Source organism: Capricornis sumatraensis, chromosome 19 (assembly GCF_032405125.1).
Source record: "Capricornis sumatraensis isolate serow.1 chromosome 19, serow.2, whole genome shotgun sequence".
NCBI classification, from domain to species: domain Eukaryota; kingdom Metazoa; phylum Chordata; class Mammalia; order Artiodactyla; family Bovidae; genus Capricornis; species Capricornis sumatraensis.
In genome coordinates this window covers 34,812,893-34,834,796 of record NC_091087.1, presented here as the reverse complement: position 1 = coordinate 34,834,796, position 21,904 = coordinate 34,812,893, and the positions used below count along the sequence as shown (strand labels likewise).

At 45.2% G+C, this 21,904-nt stretch overlaps 1 protein-coding gene and 1 pseudogene across 1 annotated transcript in view; both read left to right on the top strand.

Annotated features, from left to right (window-relative positions):
• Positions 1–20,880, top strand: part of MTMR10 (myotubularin related protein 10) — a 44,187-nt gene extending 23,307 nt beyond the window's left edge. Inside the window, exons 6-16 of the mRNA XM_068991489.1 lie at positions 2,960–3,050; positions 9,735–9,894; positions 10,370–10,457; positions 10,538–10,626; positions 11,030–11,160; positions 12,215–12,284; positions 12,891–12,961; positions 14,458–14,627; positions 15,703–15,873; positions 16,982–17,164; positions 17,918–20,880. Of these exons, the coding sequence (XP_068847590.1) occupies positions 2,960–3,050; positions 9,735–9,894; positions 10,370–10,457; positions 10,538–10,626; positions 11,030–11,160; positions 12,215–12,284; positions 12,891–12,961; positions 14,458–14,627; positions 15,703–15,873; positions 16,982–17,164; positions 17,918–18,514 (1,821 nt within the window). The 3' untranslated portion in view covers positions 18,515–20,880. The remainder of the gene's footprint in view (positions 1–2,959; positions 3,051–9,734; positions 9,895–10,369; positions 10,458–10,537; positions 10,627–11,029; positions 11,161–12,214; positions 12,285–12,890; positions 12,962–14,457; positions 14,628–15,702; positions 15,874–16,981; positions 17,165–17,917) is intronic.
• Positions 5,842–6,640, top strand: LOC138095053 (large ribosomal subunit protein uL30 pseudogene; annotated as a pseudogene).
• Positions 20,881–21,904: the final 1,024 nt, after the last annotated feature.

Here is a 21,904-nt window from a genome sequence, read left to right as displayed (position 1 = left end):
AGTGTCCTACAGTGACAGTGGGAGTGTGACACAGTTGTGTGTGCCTTTGTCTGGGTTTCCAAAGGTAGCCCGGACTGAGGTTACCTGAGCGGAGTCATGTGCACTTGTGGTTACAGTGCTGACCAACAGCTTAGATCCAGCTGTGTCTCCTTCCCCCAGAATCAACTGTAGTGCAGGAGATTAAACTGAGTCAGTGTCACAAGATTATTTTTGTAGTCTTCTTTAAATGTGAATGCTTTTAAAGGCTTGTTTCCTAACCTTTGTAAATGTGATGTGCTATTTTTAAGGGCTTTTTAGAAATGGGCTGCGCTGGGTTTTGCCTAACCAGATAGGCTTGGTGGCCATAAAAAACATATTCCATCATCAGTGATCTGTGGATTTCTTTTGTGTAAACACGGCCCCTGACTGCTTTCTGAAGTTCTCAGACAAAGTGATAACTAGTATGATGGGCTTGGATTACTTCCTGACTACATTAGGAACTCATTCTGTAAACTAGTATTTTCAGTGCAGCTGTTCTGAAGTGCAGAGCGCCCCCAGAAAGTACTAAGGAGATGGCAGAAGTGCAGAGTCTCCTGGGCTTCCTCAGATGTGCGCAGAGGCCTTGCCTGGTCTTGTCTTCTAAAGAACTAACATGCTCTCTCCTTCCCTCACTCTGTCACCTCACATCCTCTTCCCTGCTCGTTTTACTTTCCCTTTTAGCACTCACACTTGTCTCTTACTATAGACTTTCCTGTTGATCTGGTTCATTGTCTTTCTTCCCCACTAGAATGTAAGCTCAGGGTGAGCACAGGGTTTGTGTTTGTTTTGTTCATTCTGAGTGCCTGGGGCTTAGGACAGGTGGCTGCTCCGAAAGTACCTGTTGAAGGGAGGAGACCTGGTATCTGCCCTGGAGGAATTGAACTTCATAGTAGAAGTAAAACAGAGAACCCGGTATCTTCCTCCTTATTCATGCTCATGACTAGTATGTGAAGCCCTGGAAAGGACCGCTCCTTTAACTACAGAGCAAGCTCAGTTAACTACAGAGCACTGACCAGAGATGACAGCCTCAGAGAAAGTAATGGTTGGTTGATCAGTGGGGAAGGGCTTCTTGAACAGAGTGTGGAGAAGGAGGTGGCTGGGACTGAGTCAGATGGACCATATTCAGACAGGTGCGTCCAGACCAGAGACTGCTGAGGGATGGGGTCGGGGGTGGGGGTAGGTACAGGAGGGCTGGTAGAGCTTGCCTGATGGAGGAGATTTAATTCAGCATGCAGGTATCTGGTAATTGCAGCAGATAATCCGGAGAACAGAGTCGTTGCTCAAAAGTTCATCTTTAGAAGAGAATCCTTAAGTGTTATTAATTTTTTTAGAATATAGGGAAGCCCCCAGAGATGCCATAAGGCAGGTATGGCTTAAGATTGTGGCTCTGGTAGTGCTGAAAAATGGGACAAAAATGAAAAAAGAACCTTGAGAAAAGTGCAACAAAGTTTATAAACTAAACATGGTGCCCAGAGGAGTAGGAAGTGAGAAGGACTTTTTCAAGGTGTAGATTCTATAGTTTGCTCCTAGAAGAAGTGCTCTAAGGACTGGTGAGCAGGCAGGGGATGGACATGCAGGTCACTGTCTCCTAAACTTCCCAAGTGGGATGGACTCTGAGAGAAGGCTCTCCCACAGGCGTTAAGAATAGCAAGGTATTTTGTAAGTTTCAAGGAGCCATTATTATTGTCATTGTTTTTTGTCAAAACTGAAACTAATGATAACCATTCTCCTAGTTTTATGTTTTAATTTAGTAAGACAGGAAGCATTTATTCTGTAGAAGGCTTCTAAAATATATTTCTAACAACTGACACATACTTACCAGTGAATAGAATCTGCATCAGCCCACTGCAGACATGGCTAATTTGACAAGGACTAACAATTAACTAAACTTCTTGCTTGCTCACTGTCAAAAGCATATCATTCTGGCTTAATGCTTTTTCTTCTAAAGGATAACTTTTTAAGTAAAAAGTTGGTCTGTTGTTCTCTTCTTGCGTCTGTCTTCATTTTCCTCTGTCTGCTTGTGTGAGATTGTTTTCTCCCATCTCCCGTCACTAGTCCGGGGCTCTGTAAGCTGGAATACCATCCTTCAGTCCAGCAGCAGTTGAGGTTGATCGCAGCCATATCCCCCCGTGTGCAGCTGCTCCCGAGGCTGGTGTGTGGTTGAGTTACCCATCCTTAGTGCAGCCTCGATTTCATCTTCATGATTCACATGCCCAGACTGAGGCTCCAGGCAATGAGTTGACTTCACGCAGGTTCCTGGCAGGTGCTTGATGGGGCTGGGTGATCCAATGATCCAAGCCCTGATCATTGGATTACAAAGACCATGGTTTTTCCAGCACAGGCAGAGTCTCAACCATTTTACTTAAACAGTTTTTTTTTTTTTTTTTTTTAATGTATCTCTTTTAACCACCCATGGACTTTTGGGTTTCTTACTAATTTTTATTTTTTGTAAGAAAAAAATTGTAGCTCTTCTGTTTTTAGATTTTTCTAAAATCTAAAATGAGTTATGAACATTAAAAGAGCATCCCTTATACTGAGCCTTCCGAACTGCTGGTATTAAATAATTATCGTCCTTAAAAAATGAAAATTTCTCCTTTTTTTTAGGAGTGGATATGTCACTGCCTTTTTTGAGAATGCTTCATTTACTTTCCAAGTTTCGTTTATCTGAGTAAAATTATTTCCCTGTTAAAATTCAGCTCAGCAAACATGTACTGAACACTTAGCATGTAGTCACTAAAGATTGAACAGTGTCTGGGGGCACAGCAGTGAATGAGATCCCTGGCCTGAGAGAGCCCATTCCAGCTCTAGGTCAGCAGAAAAACATGGAAACAAGTGTCCATAGACCTTGCCCCAGATGATGCTCCCCACACCCAAGGCCTCATTGTACGTTTCATTTAACCACGTGTGTTGAAATCAATTCTAAATGTAGAATTTTTCCTAGGTATGCCTTGCAATAGCTCATTATTCCCAGCCAACAGACCTCCAGCTACTCTTTGCATTTGAATATGTTGGGAAAAAATACCACAATTCAGGTAAATATGAAAATATTAACTACTGTGACTAACTTTACATTGTCTTAAATTTTATTCTTATGTTTTATGAGAAGCCTCCAAGTACCTGAGCCTTAATGATTGTTGAATTATTACCTTCATAACTATTAGAGAATTAAGCACTCTGTGCTAAAAGAGATAATATTTGTCAGATTATTTCCTTTAAAAGTGAAGAACCTATAAGCAACTGTAACGAAAGGCTTATGGGAAGCGTGTCAAGTATTTTACCTGCAGTCAGTGGCTTGTATTTTATGATGAAGGAAGATAACTCTCCCTCTCCACCATTAATTGGTAGCTTGAGTTAAAGTAATCTTACCTTTTAAGAAAACTGGAGGAAATTAAACAACATCTGAAATTCTTAATCTTTTTTGGAAAGGTGTGATTTCATGCAAAAGCTGAAGTGGCTGAACTCTTTAATGGACTTCATTAAGTCAAAATATTGACTTTATAATTATGAATAAGATTCATGAAAGGAAGATGAGCATTCATCTGAAAGACAAAAAACAATGTATTTTAAACCGTTTTTACAAAAGTGAATAGTTCTGTTCACATAGATGTCAGTGATGACACCACCAAAGAAAATTGCAAGTGATCATATAATTCTGAGTTCCTTTATATACAAATGTAATTTTGATCAACCGGTTTCCTTTTTTTAACCTCATAAAAGGCTAGAGGAAAATCAGTGAGGTCATTTGTCACTTCCCCCACTCATAGGTTAGTGACCACCTGTCTGTTGCTTGCTGAATCTCATGCTTGCCCTGTCTTCAAGGGAGCAGGATGAATCAGCTGCATGTTTGTAGTGAAAGGTCCCTTCACCTAGCCAGCATGGTCCTAATGGGGAGCTTGTAAGTTACTAATTTTACTGGCCTTTTATATTTTGTTAGAACATGTATAGTAATCTAAGTAATATGTGTAATAAAAGTGTATTCCAGTATCATTATGTTGTAAGTGCATTAAGACGCAGGAGCAGCATATAGCACCCACAGATGCATGTGGTGTCAGTGTACTTCACTTCTTTAGACTATGCTCCTAAACACTGCAGATATGACAGGTGGAAGTCATAGTTTTTGTCTTATGATACTATACTTGAAGAAATCGGATAACAAAATGTTTGTAACTTAATTTTTCGTATCAAAATATAACTGTTTGTAACTTAGGCTTGAACAATACAAATAATTTTTTCATTTCTTAACATAAAGAAAATCCACTTATTGTCTGAAGATGAGGTGCTGTATGTCTGCACTAGGAGGTGGACAGATGGCCCTCTGGCACATCATCAGGCTGCAGATGCGATCCTCAATCATACTCTCACCTCTCCTAGGAGGGCCTTTGATTCCCACTGTTCATGATACAGACCAGCTGCCTTTTTTCTGGTAGGAACGAGTCCATTGTAGAGACCTGCAAGTTCTGCACAGTGTGATGCCTGGAACTCAGCCAGGATAGTGAACTGTCTGATGCATTTGGTGACCCGAGGCCTGATTCCCTGACTGCTCACGGTTGTCTCCATCAACTGTGGGCATCTCTGGGATGTTAATATTTTAAATAGTTTATTCAGTCCATAGCCCTTCTACCACTGGGTTTCCTAATTCCCATCCATCTCTTCTGAATCTTCTCACGTGTAGCTTGTCGAGAAAGTAATGATTGATGATTAACATGTAAAATATCTAGGAGCACTTTATATTGCATCCTTCAGACTCCTCCTCCTCGGCAGGCACTTTGTACATGTAGTGCTCAGCCAGAGTTCTGGGAAGGTTCCTCGTAGGGTAACATCCTTTCATACCCTCCCTGAAGGTACACTGCATTTGTAAGATCAAAGGAGTCCTGAAATTTCCACACACTGCAGTCAGAATCCGTTAAACTGATTCTGAAACTGATTGGAAGACCCAGTAACCTACCCTTGACCTTCAGGATGACACCTTGATTCAGCGGCTGGATTAAAGAAGCTCTTATTACAGGCAGGCAGGTGACAAAGCTGTTCTCACAGCCGGGACAAGCAGCAGGAGGATGTGGCCAGCAGTTATCTAAGAGCCTTTTAGCTGGCCTTAGTTGTTCTGAGGTTTTCTCTTGTGTTCAGCATCACTTGAATACTTCTGGGAGGATCCTGATATTTGGGAGGATGCCTGCTACCCGCGGGGTGGGACAGCCCCCACGCTGACACCTCGGCAGGCATAGGCACAAACAGAAACAATAGTTCTGTTTTTCCTCTTTTAACCTGAAGGCAACCATGAGGATGCTGTTTTCACCAGTCAGTGTATTATTGGACAAATAACGTCCAAAAGATACAGGTCCATCTTTGTTATGAAATTGACAAGAGGTCAGATTGTACTTCTGGACTAAAGAGTGAAAACCTCGGGTTCCTGACAGGCCCAGGATCAGCAGCTCCACCCTGTGATAGACCCCTGCTTACAGATGGGGCAACAAGATCTCGAGGTGCAGTGTAAACTGCAAGAAAGTCAAGTCAGTGACGTCATTTTGTTTTGCAATCTTATCCTCCTTTTGTAAGCATTGGATGTTCCTTTAGGTGCTTATTGGAAAACCACTTGCTGAGAACGAACTCCATTCAAAACTGTAGAAAGGTTTAGTTTATTGTTTGTCAGTTCTTCTAACATTCTCATGTAGCTGTGAATGGTTGTGACTGGTGCTCTGTCTCTGCAGTAGGAGTGCGTCAGCCTATATACCAGAATCCCTGTTGGGAGAGCTTTTAAAAGACAGTAACAGTGGCGCCACCCAGCCCATGAGGTCTGAATGTTGCATCTAAACCACTTTGTTGAACTTCCTCTTTCCCGGCTGGAACCATGGAGGTTGCAGAAGAGAAGAAAAAGAAGGTTCCTGCTGTGCCAGAAACCCTTAAGAAAAAGCGGAAGAATTTCGCAGAGCTTAAGATCAAGCGACTGAGAAAGAAGTTTGCCCAAAAGATGCTTCGAAAGGCAAGGAGGAAGCTTATCTATGAAAAAGCTAAGCATTACCACAAGGAATACAGGCAGATGTACAGAACTGAAATTCGAATGGCTAGGATGGCACGAAAAGCCGGCAACTTCTATGTACCTGCGGAACCCAAATTGGCGTTTGTCATCAGGATCAGAGGTATCAATGGTGTGAGCCCAAAGGTTCGAAAGGTGCTGCAGCTCCTTCGCCTCCGGCAGATCTTCAACGGCACCTTTGTGAAGCTCAACAAGGCATCAATTAATATGCTGAGAATTGTGGAGCCATACATTGCATGGGGGTACCCAAATCTGAAGTCTGTAAATGAATTGATCTACAAGCGTGGTTATGGCAAAATCAACAAAAAGTGAATTGCCCTGACAGACAATGCATTGATTGCTCGATCTCTTGGGAAATATGGAATCATCTGCATGGAGGATCTGATTCATGAGATCTATACCATTGGAAAACGTTTCAAAGAAGCAAACAACTTCCTGTGGCCCTTTAAATTGTCTTCTCCACGAGGTGGAATGAAGAAAAAGACCACCCATTTTGTAGAAGGTGGAGATGCTGGCAACAGGGAAGACCAGATCAACAGGCTTATTAGAAGGATGAACTAAGGTATCTACCAGGATTATTTTTGTGTTCTGGTTAATAAACAATTGAAACAAACAAACAAACAAAAAAACCACTTTGTTGACTCAGCTCTCTGGAACTTCTTCATGATCACAGTTCTGTTCTTCCCTTCCTTGCCCTCTGTGTGACTCTGATTTCTGCAGTGTCATAGAAGTGATGGGCTTTGTTTTCCTGTGTTGACTGCTTTGTGGTCTTTACTGTTGCTTGAGGCCATTCTGACTATGGAGGGGCTGGTTACATGGAAACTCTGTAGGGCTGGAGTCTGGGATAAGACCTGTGGACTGTGTCACAGGAACTAGTGAAGGTCAGGATTGCTCCCTGTCCTGTCCCTGTCAGCTGGCTGAGGACAGCTATCCTGAGACCTAAGTCAGCAACGTCAGGGTGGCCGGCTCTTCTAGAGGACCAGCCCAGCCAGCCTTCCCTGGGTACCCGTATACAGGCATGGGCTTCGGGCCTTAGGACTTCCTGGAAAGCATAAAAATTGCCAGACTCGCTAGTGACAGACTGAGTACCTGCTGCACATACCATAATAAGCTCTCGCTGGAGAAGATGTTGAGTGTTCAAGATCCCTGATCCTGGCGGCTGAGACATGGATGGGTTCTGAACAGGCAGAACCTATGGAATAGCACACAGTGCAAGACCCTGTAGGTGCCTTCGCTTCATGTTCAGAAAAAGCCATCTCTTCATCCTCTGATCTTGAGATTTTATATATTTTTGCCAGAAGAGCAGTCTCATAAACAGTGAGTGTGTTCTCAGCCCAGCTTCCTAGTCTTCGACCTCAGGACACTGAGAAGCATGCAGTCCTGGCTACCCACTAGGGCAGAGCTGCCAGAGTATTTACAAGCTTCTGCTGAAAGTCCGTGGTGTTCTCTCAGCTTCTCTCTGGTGGTGGTCTCAGTGCGTGGCGGGCACCTTTGTGCGGTGGTGGTAAAGGCAGCGTTTCTTTTCTTGGTTTGAATGTGGATGACGTTTGGTGTTTGTTTCTGACAAATAGCCTTTATCGAGTTAAGGAAATCCCCTTTTATTCCTAATTTGCTAAAATTTGCTATTTTTTACATCACGAGCACGTGTTGAACTCTGTCAAATGTTTTTCTGTTCTTGAAAGGGTTTTTCTCCCTTTAATTTGGTCATATGATGAAATTCTTAGGTTTTCTAATACTGGCTAGCTTGCTGTGGGTTTCGGTGTTTTGGAACACTGGGTAAAGCGGGAATTGCCTGGGAGTTCCATGTGGGTTCTGAGTTCTAGAGCAATCACGGGTCCCAGGTTTCCCAGAATGTTCCTGTGGCTGTCACTCTAAGAGCAGGTGCTGAGACGGAGCACCATGCCAGAATGTGGGCTTAGAAGGAGCGTTTTAACTTTTAACAGGCTCTGTTAGAATCATGATCATCATAATTTTGATGCCACGTAAAGGAGAAAATCCTAAATTCCTAGCCTGGCACCTGAGACCCTTCCCGATCTAGAGACATGAGTGCTGTCCAGTGGTGGCGTGTCGTGTGCCCTGCATTGTCTAGTAGAGAAGTCGCTGGCCGTATGTGGCTGTTGAGCACTGGAATGTGCCTGATGCAGCTGAGGAGCTGAATTTAAAATCTCAGTTAAACTTAAATTTCATTTGAAATATAAAGAACACGTGTGGCTGGTGCTTGCTCTTTGGTACAGCACACCTGTGCGTCTGGGCATTCCCCAACCTCCCTGCCGCCACCTCTGGCACCCTTACTGCACTTAAGGTAGTTCACTACTCAATGGTGTACAAATCAGCCACACTTCTTAAGTCCAGCTCTGCCCAGCATGCCCTTCTCCTTCTCATCAGCCACTGGGCAGCGCTTGCTTTGGCTGGTTCCTTAGGACGCTGCTCAGAGCATCTCGGGTCAGAAGTCTTCCTCCCCCACCCAGCCTGTGGCCCCAGCAACAGCGCAGGGCTTCCTGCTCCTCATCACTCACGTCCACCCAGTGCACTGACAAGCACCTTGAAGTAGGGGTGAAATCTTACTTGTTTGTCCATTTTCAGGCCTTAGCCTGTGGTCACGTCTCAGTAAATACCTGTTTTACAGCAGGTTTAGTAAGTAGTCCATGGGAACGGGCGCGTCATGTTCACCGGACGGAGAAGGGTCTTCACAACTACAGGAGGATGGAAGTTGGAGAGCACTGGGCAACAAGGGTCAGGGCAGGCTTGCGAGGGTACTTCAAGAGAATGCAGTTGGAGACGTTGGGGCAAGGGCAGCATCCTGAAAGCCTGTTTCTCAGGTAGGGTGTCTTGTGGCAGCAATTGGCTGGGCTGAGTGCAGCTCAAGTAGGGAGAGCCCAGGCTGGGAGGGGTACCTTAACCCAGAGTGGACCCTTCTTTCCCTCTGGTCCCTTTGAGGCCCTCCTGAGGCTGTGCACATGCTCCCAGCAGGTTGCAGCACTTCTCAAGTGGAAAGCTTCCTTGCTTGGTAAGGTCAGGTCCTGGCCTCTGTAATCCTCCCATTGCACCAGCCCTCTAGTGGAGTGTGAGGAGTCCACGTGAGCTTATCCTCAGAGGAAAGCTGAGTAGAGACCAAGAGTGTCACAGTAAGTCACAGTAGGAAAGGGCTGAGAAGTCAGTAGCGGAGAGATGAAAGGTCCAGACGGCTCAGGAGTGCAGGCGCTGGTGGATGCATTCTCTCTCTAGGCAAAACCAGCAGTGACCTGGGTTCATGCTTCAGCTTGGGCAAGGGGTTAAGAGTGACCACACACAGTTGAAAGTTGAGGAGGAGATGACTGGAGAGGAAATGTGGGAGCAGCATCGTTCATGCCCTGAGAAGGTGGTCAGTGAATGTAACAGGCAGTGTGTGATGCAGAGTGAGAGTGGTCCAGGTGGCCATGTGAGAGCCTTTTCTAGTGCCAGAAGGTGCTGCAGGCAGAGCTAGTGGTTGGACAGGGCATGGAGGTGCTGCAGGAGTGGACGCGGGGCATGTCCTGAGAGAGGAGGGGGCTGCCTCTTGGCCAGGACAGGTGGGGACAGGCCAGGACAGGTGAGGTGGTCTTGGAGAGACTGGAGACAAACAGGGATGCTACATCGCAGTGTGTTGGCGACAGGAGGCAGGAGAGGGGATTCAGAGCTGGCTTAGTATTGTTGCTTTTTCTTGTAGCCAGCAAAGCTAATGGAGCACCCTTGGGAGCTGGGGGCAGCAGCAGCCAGAAGACGCCACTGTTCGAGACGTACTCAGACTGGGACAGGGAGGTGAAGAGGACGGGTGCCTTGGGCTGGAGGGTCTGCTCCATCAACGAGGGCTACATGATCTCCACGTGGTGAGTTTGCTCTGGCAGGGTGCTCACTGCCGGGGTGCTTTTAGGGGTAGTCGTCAGACTCTGCCATCATTGGTAACTGGATGGGAAACAGACAAGAGGGAGAGAGAAGGAATCGATGCTTCTCGGTAGACTTGAGGGTCAGGTTGGATTGGTGTGACTGGTGTTTCCTATCCCATAGCTTGTTGAGAGGACCAGGGTGGATTTTGTTTTCTTTTTTTCAGAAATTGCATACATGTTTGATTAATAGTCATTCTAGACAGTATTTCAAATGCTTCCTTTGGATTCTTCCTCTGCTATAATACAGCTTTTGGGATAACTGACCATGTCACATCTGTTTTCGACTGTGTCTAGGCTCCTCAGTGTACCCACAGTGCTCACCAGGTGGGGTGCACATTAGTTAAAGTGGGGTCTGCAGAGCATGCTTGTCCCACTGGAAGCCAAGCTCTCACGTCATGATTTGTGTTTTCATCTGCAGCCTTCCAGAGTACTTCGTGGTGCCGAGCTCGCTAGCAGATCAAGACCTGAAGGTCTTCTCCCATTCTTTTGTTGGAAGACGGATGCCAGTAAGTGAGGCCTGCTGGGTCTCTCCAATACTGTGTTCCACTTTCCAGCCGGTTAAGTAAAGACCTTGCTTCTCTCCTAGTTCTGGTGCTGGAGCCACTCGAACGGCAGTGCCCTCGTGCGCACAGCCCTCGTAAGAGACGTGCTGCAGCAGAGGAAGATCGAGCAGAGGTGAGTGGGCCACCACCCTCAGAGCTCGGGGTATCTTTGTTGTTCTAGCTAGAGAGTCAGAAAGCACCATGTACTTCATACAAGCATTACCACTGTGGAGAGGATGTGAACGTATTAAAGTTAACTCTCAGGTTATACTAAACGTAGTTTAGTTCTTTGGCATACAAGGATCTTATGTTGCTGACATCTTGCTGTAGTGTTGCTCATAAAGAACTTTCAGAGTGCAGTGATTCCTGGTCAAGACACTGCAGAATGAATCAGGTTTTTCTTATAGTTCAGTGCGTCCTAGGTTTATCAAGTCACACCAACTAAGACGGTGGCATAGTTAGCTCATAGTAGGTGCTCAAAACATAAATGTTGAATAAAAGAATGAATAGTGACTCAAAGGTTTTGTCTTTATTAGGATTTGTAATGCAGTAACGAAAAGTCATCCACAGAGAAGTGATGTCTACAAGTCAGATTTGGACAAGACCTTACCCAACATCCAAGATATTCAGGTGGCTTTTGTAAAACTTAAACAACTTTGTGTTAATGGTAATTTTATTTTTATTATATATATATATATATATACACATATGTAAACAATGACTGGGTGATTCTATGAGGCATTGTACGAGGCATGTCAGGAAAAATGACATTACTTAAAAATTTAGAAATAGTTAATAAGTAGAGGCTCATTAATATACCTGTACAAATTATTATTATATGAGAATGTCAGAAGCTCTTAGAAAATGAAGTTTAAGCTGCGTTTAGTTTTGGAGGAAAAGTGTCTGCTAGTAGAACAGTGTGTGACCTCACAGACAAACAAAGACCGTAATGTGCTGAGTTACGTCTTGAGTCACATGAAAATGTGTGCAGCCTCAGAGTTCACGTATGTTTGCTGGAACACACGCTCACAGGGTGCTTTGATGTGCCCCTGGGTGGCTGACTCACAGGAAAGGGCCCTTGGTGTGAAGGATGCGCAGAGAGCCCCTTGTCACTGGGCGGTGGAGAGGCAGCAGGACTGGAAGGCAAGCTGGGTGGAGCCGGGGATGTGTGTTTGTGAACACAGCAACTGTATCTTTCAGCCGTCCAGTACTCGGGGTGGCTAGGGATGGGGTTTGTGAGGCGAGGGGCACCTTGAGACGAGCCAGGACAGGCCCTGCCAGGAAGCTGCCCCCTTCCCTGCAGGGGTTGCCACCAAGGCCATGTCAGCCAGGCACTGGCAGAAGGGAGGGGTGGGAGGCAGGGAGGGCTAGGCCGGTGGTGGGGAGGCTGGGGAGGGAAGGCCAGAGTCCGGGAAGGCCAGGTCAGCAGCTCTAGGAGGCAGAGGTGGTTGGAGTCTCCGAGATTTCCTCGGAAGAGCCAGAGAGGAGACGGAGGCCTGGGGAGTGCTTGGTTCCATTCCTTATAGAACTGTAGTGCAACTTCTTAAATGTTTTTATTATTAAATGCAAATGTATTGCACTTCTTGAAGCCAACTTTTAAGTATTAGAAACTGTGATGTTTCATCTAACTCTCAATTTGATCATGTTAAGAATCCCAGAAGTGTTATATTGAATATATATGTGAGTGTATAGAATTACATATGTTATTATATTAATTGCAGAACCGTTTGAAGAAACTGAAGAGAAATGGCTATCTTCACTGGAGAATACACGGTGGTTGGAATACGTAAGGTTTGTACAACTGTTTTCTTTTTCTCCTAACTCTTTATTTTGAAATAATTATATATCTGCAGGAGGTGCAAAAATATTACAGAGCCAAGCACTCCTCACCTGCTTCCCAGTGGTAACAGCTCACACAACTGGATGATGGCTGTGGAGCCGAGAAGCTGACAGTGGTATAAGCTAGGCCCTGTTCAGCATTTATAATCAGGTGTTCTCATGTGTTTCTGTGTGGTTTCATCACATTTGTAGACCCACGTGACCACCAACAGAGTCAGGATGCAGACTGCCCCATCACTACATCTCCCTCCTGCCACCCCTGGAGGGCTGCGCCCCAATCCCCTACAGCTCCACCCCTGACCCCTGGGAGCCACTCATCTCTTCTTCATCTCTGTAGTTGGGTGATTTCAAGGTCATGTAAATCAGCAAAGGTTAATGAATTTCCCTGAAACAAAAACCAAACTGTGTTCATGTAAATACTGAAGAAACTCCGAAAGGTTACAGAGACTACAAATGGGTATGGTGAGAGATTAGATTTGCTTGACTTCAAGTACTTTAAACAGTATATCTGTAATGGAAGTTTAGTTTTTAACATTGTGTTTCCCTTTCTGTTTCCAGGGCATTTCTTAAACATGCAGCAGAACTCGTGTACGTGCTAGAGAGCAAACGTCTGTCTGTAATGCTGCAAGGTAACCACTCCTGACCACCGTGGTCCCTGGGCCACAGTATCTTGGGTGCTGTAGCTTTAGGGTACACTTTGAAATTAAGACATGTAAGTCCTCCAACCTTGTTACCAAAATTGTCTTGGTTATTCTAGGTCCTTTGGATTTCTGTGTAACTTTTAGGATCAGTAAAAAGCCTACTGGGTTTTGGATAGGACTATGTTGAACTGGAGACTGGGGAGAATACTGTCTTAACGTGGAATCTACTGATCCATGAAATGAATGTCTCTCCATTTATTTGGGTTTTCTCTCATGTCATGTCAGCTTTATAGTTTTTAGTGTAGAACCCTTGCACTTATTTTGTTAAATCTTTGTTTTATTTTTGATGCTGTTGTGAATAGTTGCTTTTTAAATTTCATTTTCAGATGTATTGTGTACTCATTGTGTATAAAATTCCTGCAACCTTACTAAACTCATTCATTAGTTTTAGTAGTTGTTTATGGATTCTGCAGGGGTTTTATTTTACATATGGACACTCATTGTCTGCAAATATAATTATTGCTTGTTCCTCTCCAGTTTGAAATGCCTTGGATTTCTCTCTCTTGCCTGACTTCTTGTGTAGAGCTTCCCGGACACTATTCAGTAGAAGTGACAGAACAGACATCCTTGTCCTGTTGCCCATCTTAGGAGGAAAGTGTCCAGGATTTCACTGGCAAGAGTGATGTTAGTTGTAGGTTTTTGTGGATTCCACTTGTCAGGTTGAAATTCACTTCTCTTCTTAGATTGCTGAGGGTTTTTATCCAGAATAAATGTTGAATTTTAATCAGACAGATGCTTTTTATATATCGAATGAGATGATCATGTAATTTTTGTCCTTTCATTTTTTATTATGGTGTGTTACTTTGTCAGGTGTTAAACCAATCTTGCATTTCTAGGATAAATTCTTGCATTCCTGAGATAATTTGGTTTGTTTATACTTTGTTGATGACATTACATAAAATGGATACTATATGATAGTTTTCTTCTGATTATTGTGGCTGGCTTTGCTATCAGAGTATTCCTGGTCTTATTATTAAAGGACATCAGATATGAAAGATGGGAGGGAAACATTTGCCACCTTTCAGATGATGGTGGATAGTTCCCTTTCTCCCGTTCACCTCTGAGTCACCCTGTCGAGCTATCAGTGGAAAGATTGTGGGATATTTAATACTGTTGCCAAAACAGGAATAGAATGGACTCCTGGGAGATTTTTACCACAGATCATTGAAATGTAAAAAGAGTGAGGGCTACACTTCTGATACCTAGAAAACATTGATATGTAAAAGTCCATCTCTCCATTAAACATGAGTGTAAATGATCTGTAGGTAATATTTAGAGTTGCTAGCCTGAATGAAATGTCCTAAAACAGATGATCTCAAAGGCCGCCGCACACAGAACACTGAAGTGTATGCTCTGTCTCCCCTTCCGTCCTTCTCTGAGCATTCTGCTGTGTACTGAGCGTTGTCTTTCCATTTCACTGACAGAGGAGGAGGGAAGAGACCTGAGCTGCATCATAGCTTCTCTGGTCCAAGTGATGCTGGACCCCTATTTCAGGACCATCACTGGGTTTCAGAGTCTGATACAGAAAGAGTGGGTCATGGCTGGATATCCGTTCCTGGACAGATGCAACCACCTGAAGAGATCGGAGAAGGAGGTAACAAAACCTTCATGCTTATCATCAGCCCTTCAGCATGCACAGGGTAAAACCCCATCATCATGGGGAGAGATATTCTGTGCAGAAGGGGACAAGGAGGCTTTTAAAACATTGCCTTCACTACATCCTATCTTCTTAGTCCAAGACTGACCCATGGATAGAGTTCAAGTTGAGGTGTTTATGAAGACTATCATAACTGTATGATAGGCGACACTCTAAAAAGTAATCTGTTGAGTTTCTCTTAGTTGAAAACTGCTTGAAGAAATGCCATTAATACGGCAGGTCTTCTGTAAGCAGACAATAGACACGTTAGGTATCTTGGAAAACCAGCTTTGGAGTATCATAGTTTCTTAAAATGGGGTACATGTGTTGAGGGAGGCTGGGGGGCACACGTAAGAGCTGCGAGGCTGGCACGGCCTCGGGTCCTTGTGGGGCTGTGAGAGCCCTGCAGTGTCCCATGTCAGGGAGGCTCCTAAGAGCACTGCTGACTCGCTGTCCCGTGTAACAGTCCCTGCCATCTGAGGAAGCCCCAGCAGTGAATGCTTCCCGTGTTGACTCTGACTCATCAAGACACACTGGGTGGATGCAGGGGCTGCTGCCAGCTGCTGCATTGAGGGTGTGCCCCAGGACCCCGAGGCCACACCAGCCAGTCTCTGAAACCCAGGAACATCTCTGGATGCTGACTGCAGGGTCAGCCAAAAGTTGTTACAGAAGCTTCTTTTTGGTTTGGAGGTTTTTTGTTTTAAATGTTCTGAAGAACTGTTTCCAGGTTTGGCTTAAACACTTATTTCCCTGTTCCCCCTTCACAGGGCGATTCCCTGCCTATCTGTCTAGTTCGCCACTTCACCGTGGTGGACTTGGGCAGAGAGGTGCTGAGACACGTCCCAGGGCAGCCTCGGTCTGAGGGTGCCATGGCCGTCCAGCCTACTCATGTACGCTGAGCTCAGCTTCGGGGCCACGCACACAGGCTTCACTGTCTACTAATCTCTTCCTTCATGTCAGTGAGAAGTTTGGGGGTAGACGTGAGCCCTGCGGACCAGCACTGAGTAATCTCATTTCCTCGTGTGTCTGCCAGGCTCCCCTGTTCCTGCTCTTCCTGGACACTACATGGCAGCTGCTGGAGCAGTGCCCAGCGGCCTTCGAGTTCTCTGAGACTTACCTGGCGGTGCTGCACGACAGCACCCGTGTGGCCCTGTTCGGCACCTTCCTGTTCAACTCTCCGCACCAGCGTGTGCAACAGAGCACGGTGAGCACCCACTATGGCAGCGTGCAGTAGCTGTGTTCCTGTTAAACTGTCTCAGTTATGAATACCTTTTTAAGCTGTAGTTTCAGATGGATAACAGTCCAGGAACTTGAACCTGTTGCATTTCTATGAGTGAGCATTCTAGGTCTTTCTCTCTGACATTTATTGAAAGATGCAGCTTATTTTAACCACCGTAAATGTTGTACTTTTGTATTTATATGTTCACCTTTGAGCTGTCTGAATGGGTAATTGGTAAGATCCTGTTTGAAAACATTTATTTCCTAGGACAGTAGAATAAAAGGGGTATAAAGCAAATGACTTTTCTTCGAGAATTCTATGGGGAAGGAATTTGAGAGGAAACACAGGCATGATGCAAGACTGGAACTCTTGCTGGGCACTGCTTCCCAAGTGTCCTCAGACCCTGATGCCATGGGGCAAGTCACTTTTACGTCGGCCTGTCAGATTCCAGGCCCAACTCTTAACCCAGAGGAATAACCATGACTAGGGAGGGTCTCAAGCCAGACTTGAAACCAGCTTCTGGTTGCCCTGGTGGAGCCTTCTGGAACCACGAGTTCTGTCTTATCCATATCTGGAGCAGTGGGTGTAGCCACAGAGGCTGCAGTGCCCAGAAGGACGCTCTCATGGGCCTTCAGGAAGACTGCAGGAGGGGCTGCCTTCACGGTGAGCTGTGGTCCTAGCCAGGGCTGGGACTCTGCTGAGTCTGAGTTCCTCATCTGTGAAGCTGCTGCCTCAAACCAGCAGCTGAGCGTCCTGAAGACATGCTCTTCAAGACTGTGGGTGTGAGCATGTAAGGAGAGGGTTTGTTCAGGCCACTGTGCTAGGGTGAGCTCCCTCCATGAGTTCACACTCAAGAACATGCTCACTGCCCAAGGCCCCCCTCCTCCTCACACAAGGGCCATGCTCTCCTCGTGCCGGGTGCCAGCAACGTCTGTTCTGGGGAGCAGAATATGTTGCTCCAAAGGGGTGGGAATCGCCCTCATTCAGAACATTTCACTTGTATAATGATGAACAACTCATCAAAAAGGAAGTTATCATGAGAAAATCTTGAGTTTGGCATTTTTCACAAATGTTCAAATATTTTATTTTGCAGGAATTTGCTATAAGCAAAAATATCCAGCTGGGTGATGAGAAGGGTTTAAAATTCCCCTCCGTTTGGGACTGGTCTCTCCAGTTTACACCAAAGGATCGCACCCTTTTCCACAACCCCTTCTACATTGGAAAGAGCACGCCTTGTGTACAAAACGGTTCTGTGAAGTCCTTTAAGAGGACAAAGGTAAATTATAAAAACACACTAATGGTGGAAACCTGGTGTTTGCACACACATAACCAAAAACATCTTTTTCAGAACAGAGTATTGAAAGTCCAGGCACATCCCATGATAGCATTGCTAATGCAAGTTTGAGGGTTCATTTGCTTTGTTTCTTTCTTTTATGGCTGTGCCGTGCAGCTCAAGAGATCTTAGTTCCCTAACCAGGGACTGAACCTGTACCCTTGGCAATGAGTGGGAGGAGTCTTAGTCACACAAAGTTTTTTTCATTATCATTATATTTGTGATGGTGATCTGTGATCTCTGATGTCACTATTGCAGCAAGATTACAGCTTGCTTAGGCCTTAGACGAGGGTTAGCATTTTTAGCAGTAAACTATTTAAGGTGTGCGTATTGTCTTTTTAGACATAATTCTGTTGCACACTTAAGAAATTACCGTATACTGGAAACATAACATATGTGCCGGGAAACCAAAAACCTGGTGTGACTTTCTTCATCACGAATCCATTGTCTCCCAGAGGTCTGCCTATGACGGATAGAATATATCAGCTCCACCCTCATACAGGCCACAGCCTGTCAAAGTCAAGGCCCAAGTGTCCAACTCGCAGTGGAGGAGGATTGGAGCAAGTATTACCAAGGGAGGGACAAAATGTCCTTTAAGGTTGAAATTCTACCTGAGTGTATGTTCACCATCACACTTTTACCATCTCTCTGAAAGGGGAAGCTCCAGGAGAATAATGCTAGAATCTCTCTGTACAGAAAAGCTACAGCTCCACACTGAGAGGAATGCCAGCCTCCTTAAAGAACGGCATCATCAGTGAGGAGGAGTTACGGCCAAGGAGAAACTCACTAATCCTGCAGGTGAAGCCAGCGTCTCTGGAGCCGAGGGACAGTCAGGACTGGGACGCGGAGCGGTTCTTCCGAGAATGGGCCTCCAGGCCGGCTGACCTGCACGGGACCATTCTGCCACATCTCTCAGGGGCGCACATCAAGCTGTGGAAACTCTGCTACTTCCGCTGGGTCCCCGAGGCCCAGATCCAGCATGGGGGCTTCATTACGGTTTTCCACAAGCTCTCGCTGCTGGCTGACGAAGTGGACGTTTTGAGCAGGGCACTGCGACAGCCCCGGGGTGGCCCCATGCCAGCCCCTGGCCTCGAGCTGGCCCCAAGCAGGCTGTACTTCCGTGCCGGCGGCCCACACGATGCCCCAGGCACTCCGGACTTCCTCTCGTCCTCCTTCCCCTTCTCCCCAGTGGGCAATCTGTGCAGGCGGAGCATTTCGGGGACACCGCTGAGCAAGTTTCTCAGTGGGGCCAAGATATGGCTGTCCACTGAGACCCTTGCCAATGAAGACTGACCATCCTAAGGGACGAGCGGGACTGCTGACCCACGTGGGGCCGAGATATGGCTATCCACCGAGACCCTCACACGTGGAGACCAAAGGGGTCTTCCTGCACGTCCTGAGGGGTGAACAGAACTGCTGCCCTAGACGTCAGACACACTCATCATTTATCTGTAACAACTGAAATTTGCACTAATTCTTAAAAACATGTTGAATTGTTTCCTTCACGGTTTTTTAAAAGACAGGCCTAACTTTTGTTATTTATGTTCTCTTTCTGTCTTGCTGGATCTGGCTCATTTTTAGGTCATTTGCAGGCAGACATTCCCATGATTTTATTACTGTGATCAGACTAATCAGGTTTTGTGTGTGGTGTTTGTCTTTCTAACCACCTACTAAAGCTTCCCTGATCCTTGGTTGGATTAGCAGCCTGAGCACCAACCATCAGGGGAGTCAAGAACTAGTGTCTGGTGTATTTTCAAGAAGCATCCAGCAGACCCCAGTGGGTATTCAGGGGTATTTGTGCATTTTTCTGGTCACTTTCATTATCTCTAGTTGAACTCACCTGAGAGTTGTGTGTTCCCACACTGTAATTTATTATAGATTGCTGTCTGGGACCGTAGATCACTGTGTTTTAAAATCATGAGTTTGCTTAGGGCTAACTTTAAAATGGTGTGCACTGTTGACTTCAAAAGCATTTGCTGTAGATAATATAATTAAACTTAGAAGTGCCTTTGATTATTAACTATTAAGATATGAATAACTCAGAGTAAAACAATTTGAGTTAGGATATCAGAGTCCTACCACACATCAGAAGGAGGCTAGTCACGAAGCCTCCAGCTGAGAGTCACCTGGACACCCCAGGTCTGGGGAGGGGCGGGGAGCAGAGCCAGCATTGGTAGTATTACCGAGACCCAGCCACTCTGGGCACCTGCCCATGAAAAGGGGTGGTGAGCTCAGGAGTCAGGTCACCTGCAGGGAAGGACAGAGTGCCTGGCACTTGGGGAGGGAGGACAGGTGAGTAGAGGTGGACTTCTCTCAGGATATTGCCATTTTAACCAAGAGCACCTGCCCCGCCCTGCCTGTGACAGCAGCGCTGAGGAGACGAAGACAGGTCTGCTCTTGTCTGAGCTCCTGATGGCACGTGTGTCATGGGAGCTGCACCAAAGCTGTGCCGGTCAGAGTCATCACACCCTTCACTTTTGGGAAAGGATGGATGTTTGAAATGTGACTGTCATATTGTCTTAAACTGCCATCTTATGCTTTTCAAAACATGTTTAAAGTGTGCAGTTAGATTATGCCTTTTTCTAAAACAAGTTTTTTTCAAAACAGTGCTTTACCTTCATATGTAACAAATAGGTATTTCTGTTTGAATTACTTGCCTTTAAAAAATTGTTGGATAATGTCTCTGGATTTAAAAGGATGGAAACTCCTATGCAGTGTCTAAGGAAATGCATCTTGTGGTAAACTCAGTGTTTTCTCCCAACCTGCCTAGAAAATAAGGGCTTTTTTAGTTTATATAAGTTTATATAAGTAGCACTGTTGCCACAAGGACTTTTATAGTCCTTGACTGGAACCAGTTTCCAGCCCCCTGAAAACCCCAAATCCCATCTTGCCACTGAAAGTGTAACAGTTCTTCCCCATTTTCCATTAGGCTGCTTTTTAATTATTACAAATTGTCTTAATTTGTTACTGTTTTTTCAGGTTGAGCATTTATTTCTCTATACCTTTCTTCCCTATCACATTTATTTCAACCATTTTAGTAAATGTTTTTAACTTGCAAGTTTTAAAATGATTAGGTACTGTTAAATGCTGTTTTAAAGTAGAAAATGTGCATATTTTTGTATGATAATCAAATGTAAATTACAGTGTTTTATTTTTGCTGAACAGTTGTTTTATCATGATTATTGTGCCACAGTTTATCGTGCATAATATGAACAACAACTATCCCAGCATTAAGTCCTGGCCCCTGCAGAGCCACCACCCCGTTGCTGGCCGAGGATGTGGGGACAGGGTCCGAGGGCAGCACCGGACATGGATGCCCAGCTTCTGCTGACAGGGCCACGCGGGCAGACTCTCGGATCGGACTTCAAGGTGTAAAGCGTCTTACTGTTGTTTGTGATGGAAACCAACTTTAAAACCAAAAGTGTCTAACTTTATTTAAGAAAGTATATTAATTTGTGCTAACAGAGGGTGAAAACTGTTCAACACATACTTCAACAAACTCTTTTTGCTATAGCAGTAACCTCGAGTAGCTGAAACTTGATTTTGAAAGAAAATGAAAACCTTTGTGCCTAAAATTGATTGTGACTTGCATTAAAGTAGGATGGGTAGGAAGGTGAGAGATTCCGTTTTCCAGAGTGATGAATGTGAAGGAAGTGCTGAGTGCTAATAAAATGTCCTAGAAATGGTTGCCTTTGTTATTGATGTGAGAGGTGGGATATTTTCTTCTAGCTATGCTTGTGTCTCATCCCTGCTGCTCTGCCTGCTCTAAACCTCAGTTCACAACTGGCTGTCATCACAGCCATGGGGGTTCATGGACCAGGCCCTAACTCGGCCTTGCACTGTATACATTAAAAAGCTGGGGAGTGATGTTTCCTTAAGATCAGGGAGCAGGTCTGTGGGAGCAGGATCCTGGCCGAGCTGCCCAGGCCTCCCAATCCTGATCAGTCCCCTCCTGTGTCCAAACCCTCCCCACCCTGCCCAGGGCTCTGCACACCTTGGAGACACTGCAGGTTGGTTCCACATAACCACAGTAAAGTGAGTGTCATCACAGTCTGCAAGTCATGTGAATTTTCTGGTTTCTGAGTACATGTAGAAGTGATGCTTCTGGTACACTATAGTCTATTAAATGTGCATTATATCTAAAAGAAGTGTACACACCTTTTAAGTATTTTAAAATACTTTCCTGCTGAAATATACTAACCATCATCTGAACCTTCTGCAAGTCAAACCATAACAAATATAACAACAGAGAAGTCTGAAATCTGTGAGAATCACTGGAATGTGACCAAGACCCAAAGTGAGCACTGCTGGAAGGATGGTGCTGACAGACCTGCCCGACCCAGGGCTTGGATCTACACAGTAGTGCTAAAGCGAGTTCTGCCAGTGTGTTCTTGCACTAAAGCGAGTTCTGCCAGTGTGGGAGACTGCCTCAGTCATCGGGGACATCCCCAAGGGTCAAGACGGAAAGGGACAGCTAAATGCCTTTGGTAGAGAGTGTCCCTCCCCATGGTGATACAGGCCCAACTGGAGCAAGTGTTGACAGAAATAACAAGGCACTTGATGACAATGTGTTTCTTAATTCCTAAAGAAATCAGAGAAATCAGAAAACAAATTCAAGAACCTGTTTCTATTTTTTAGAAAGAAACATTGTGTATGCTACTTTCATAAAAGACTGAAAGCTGT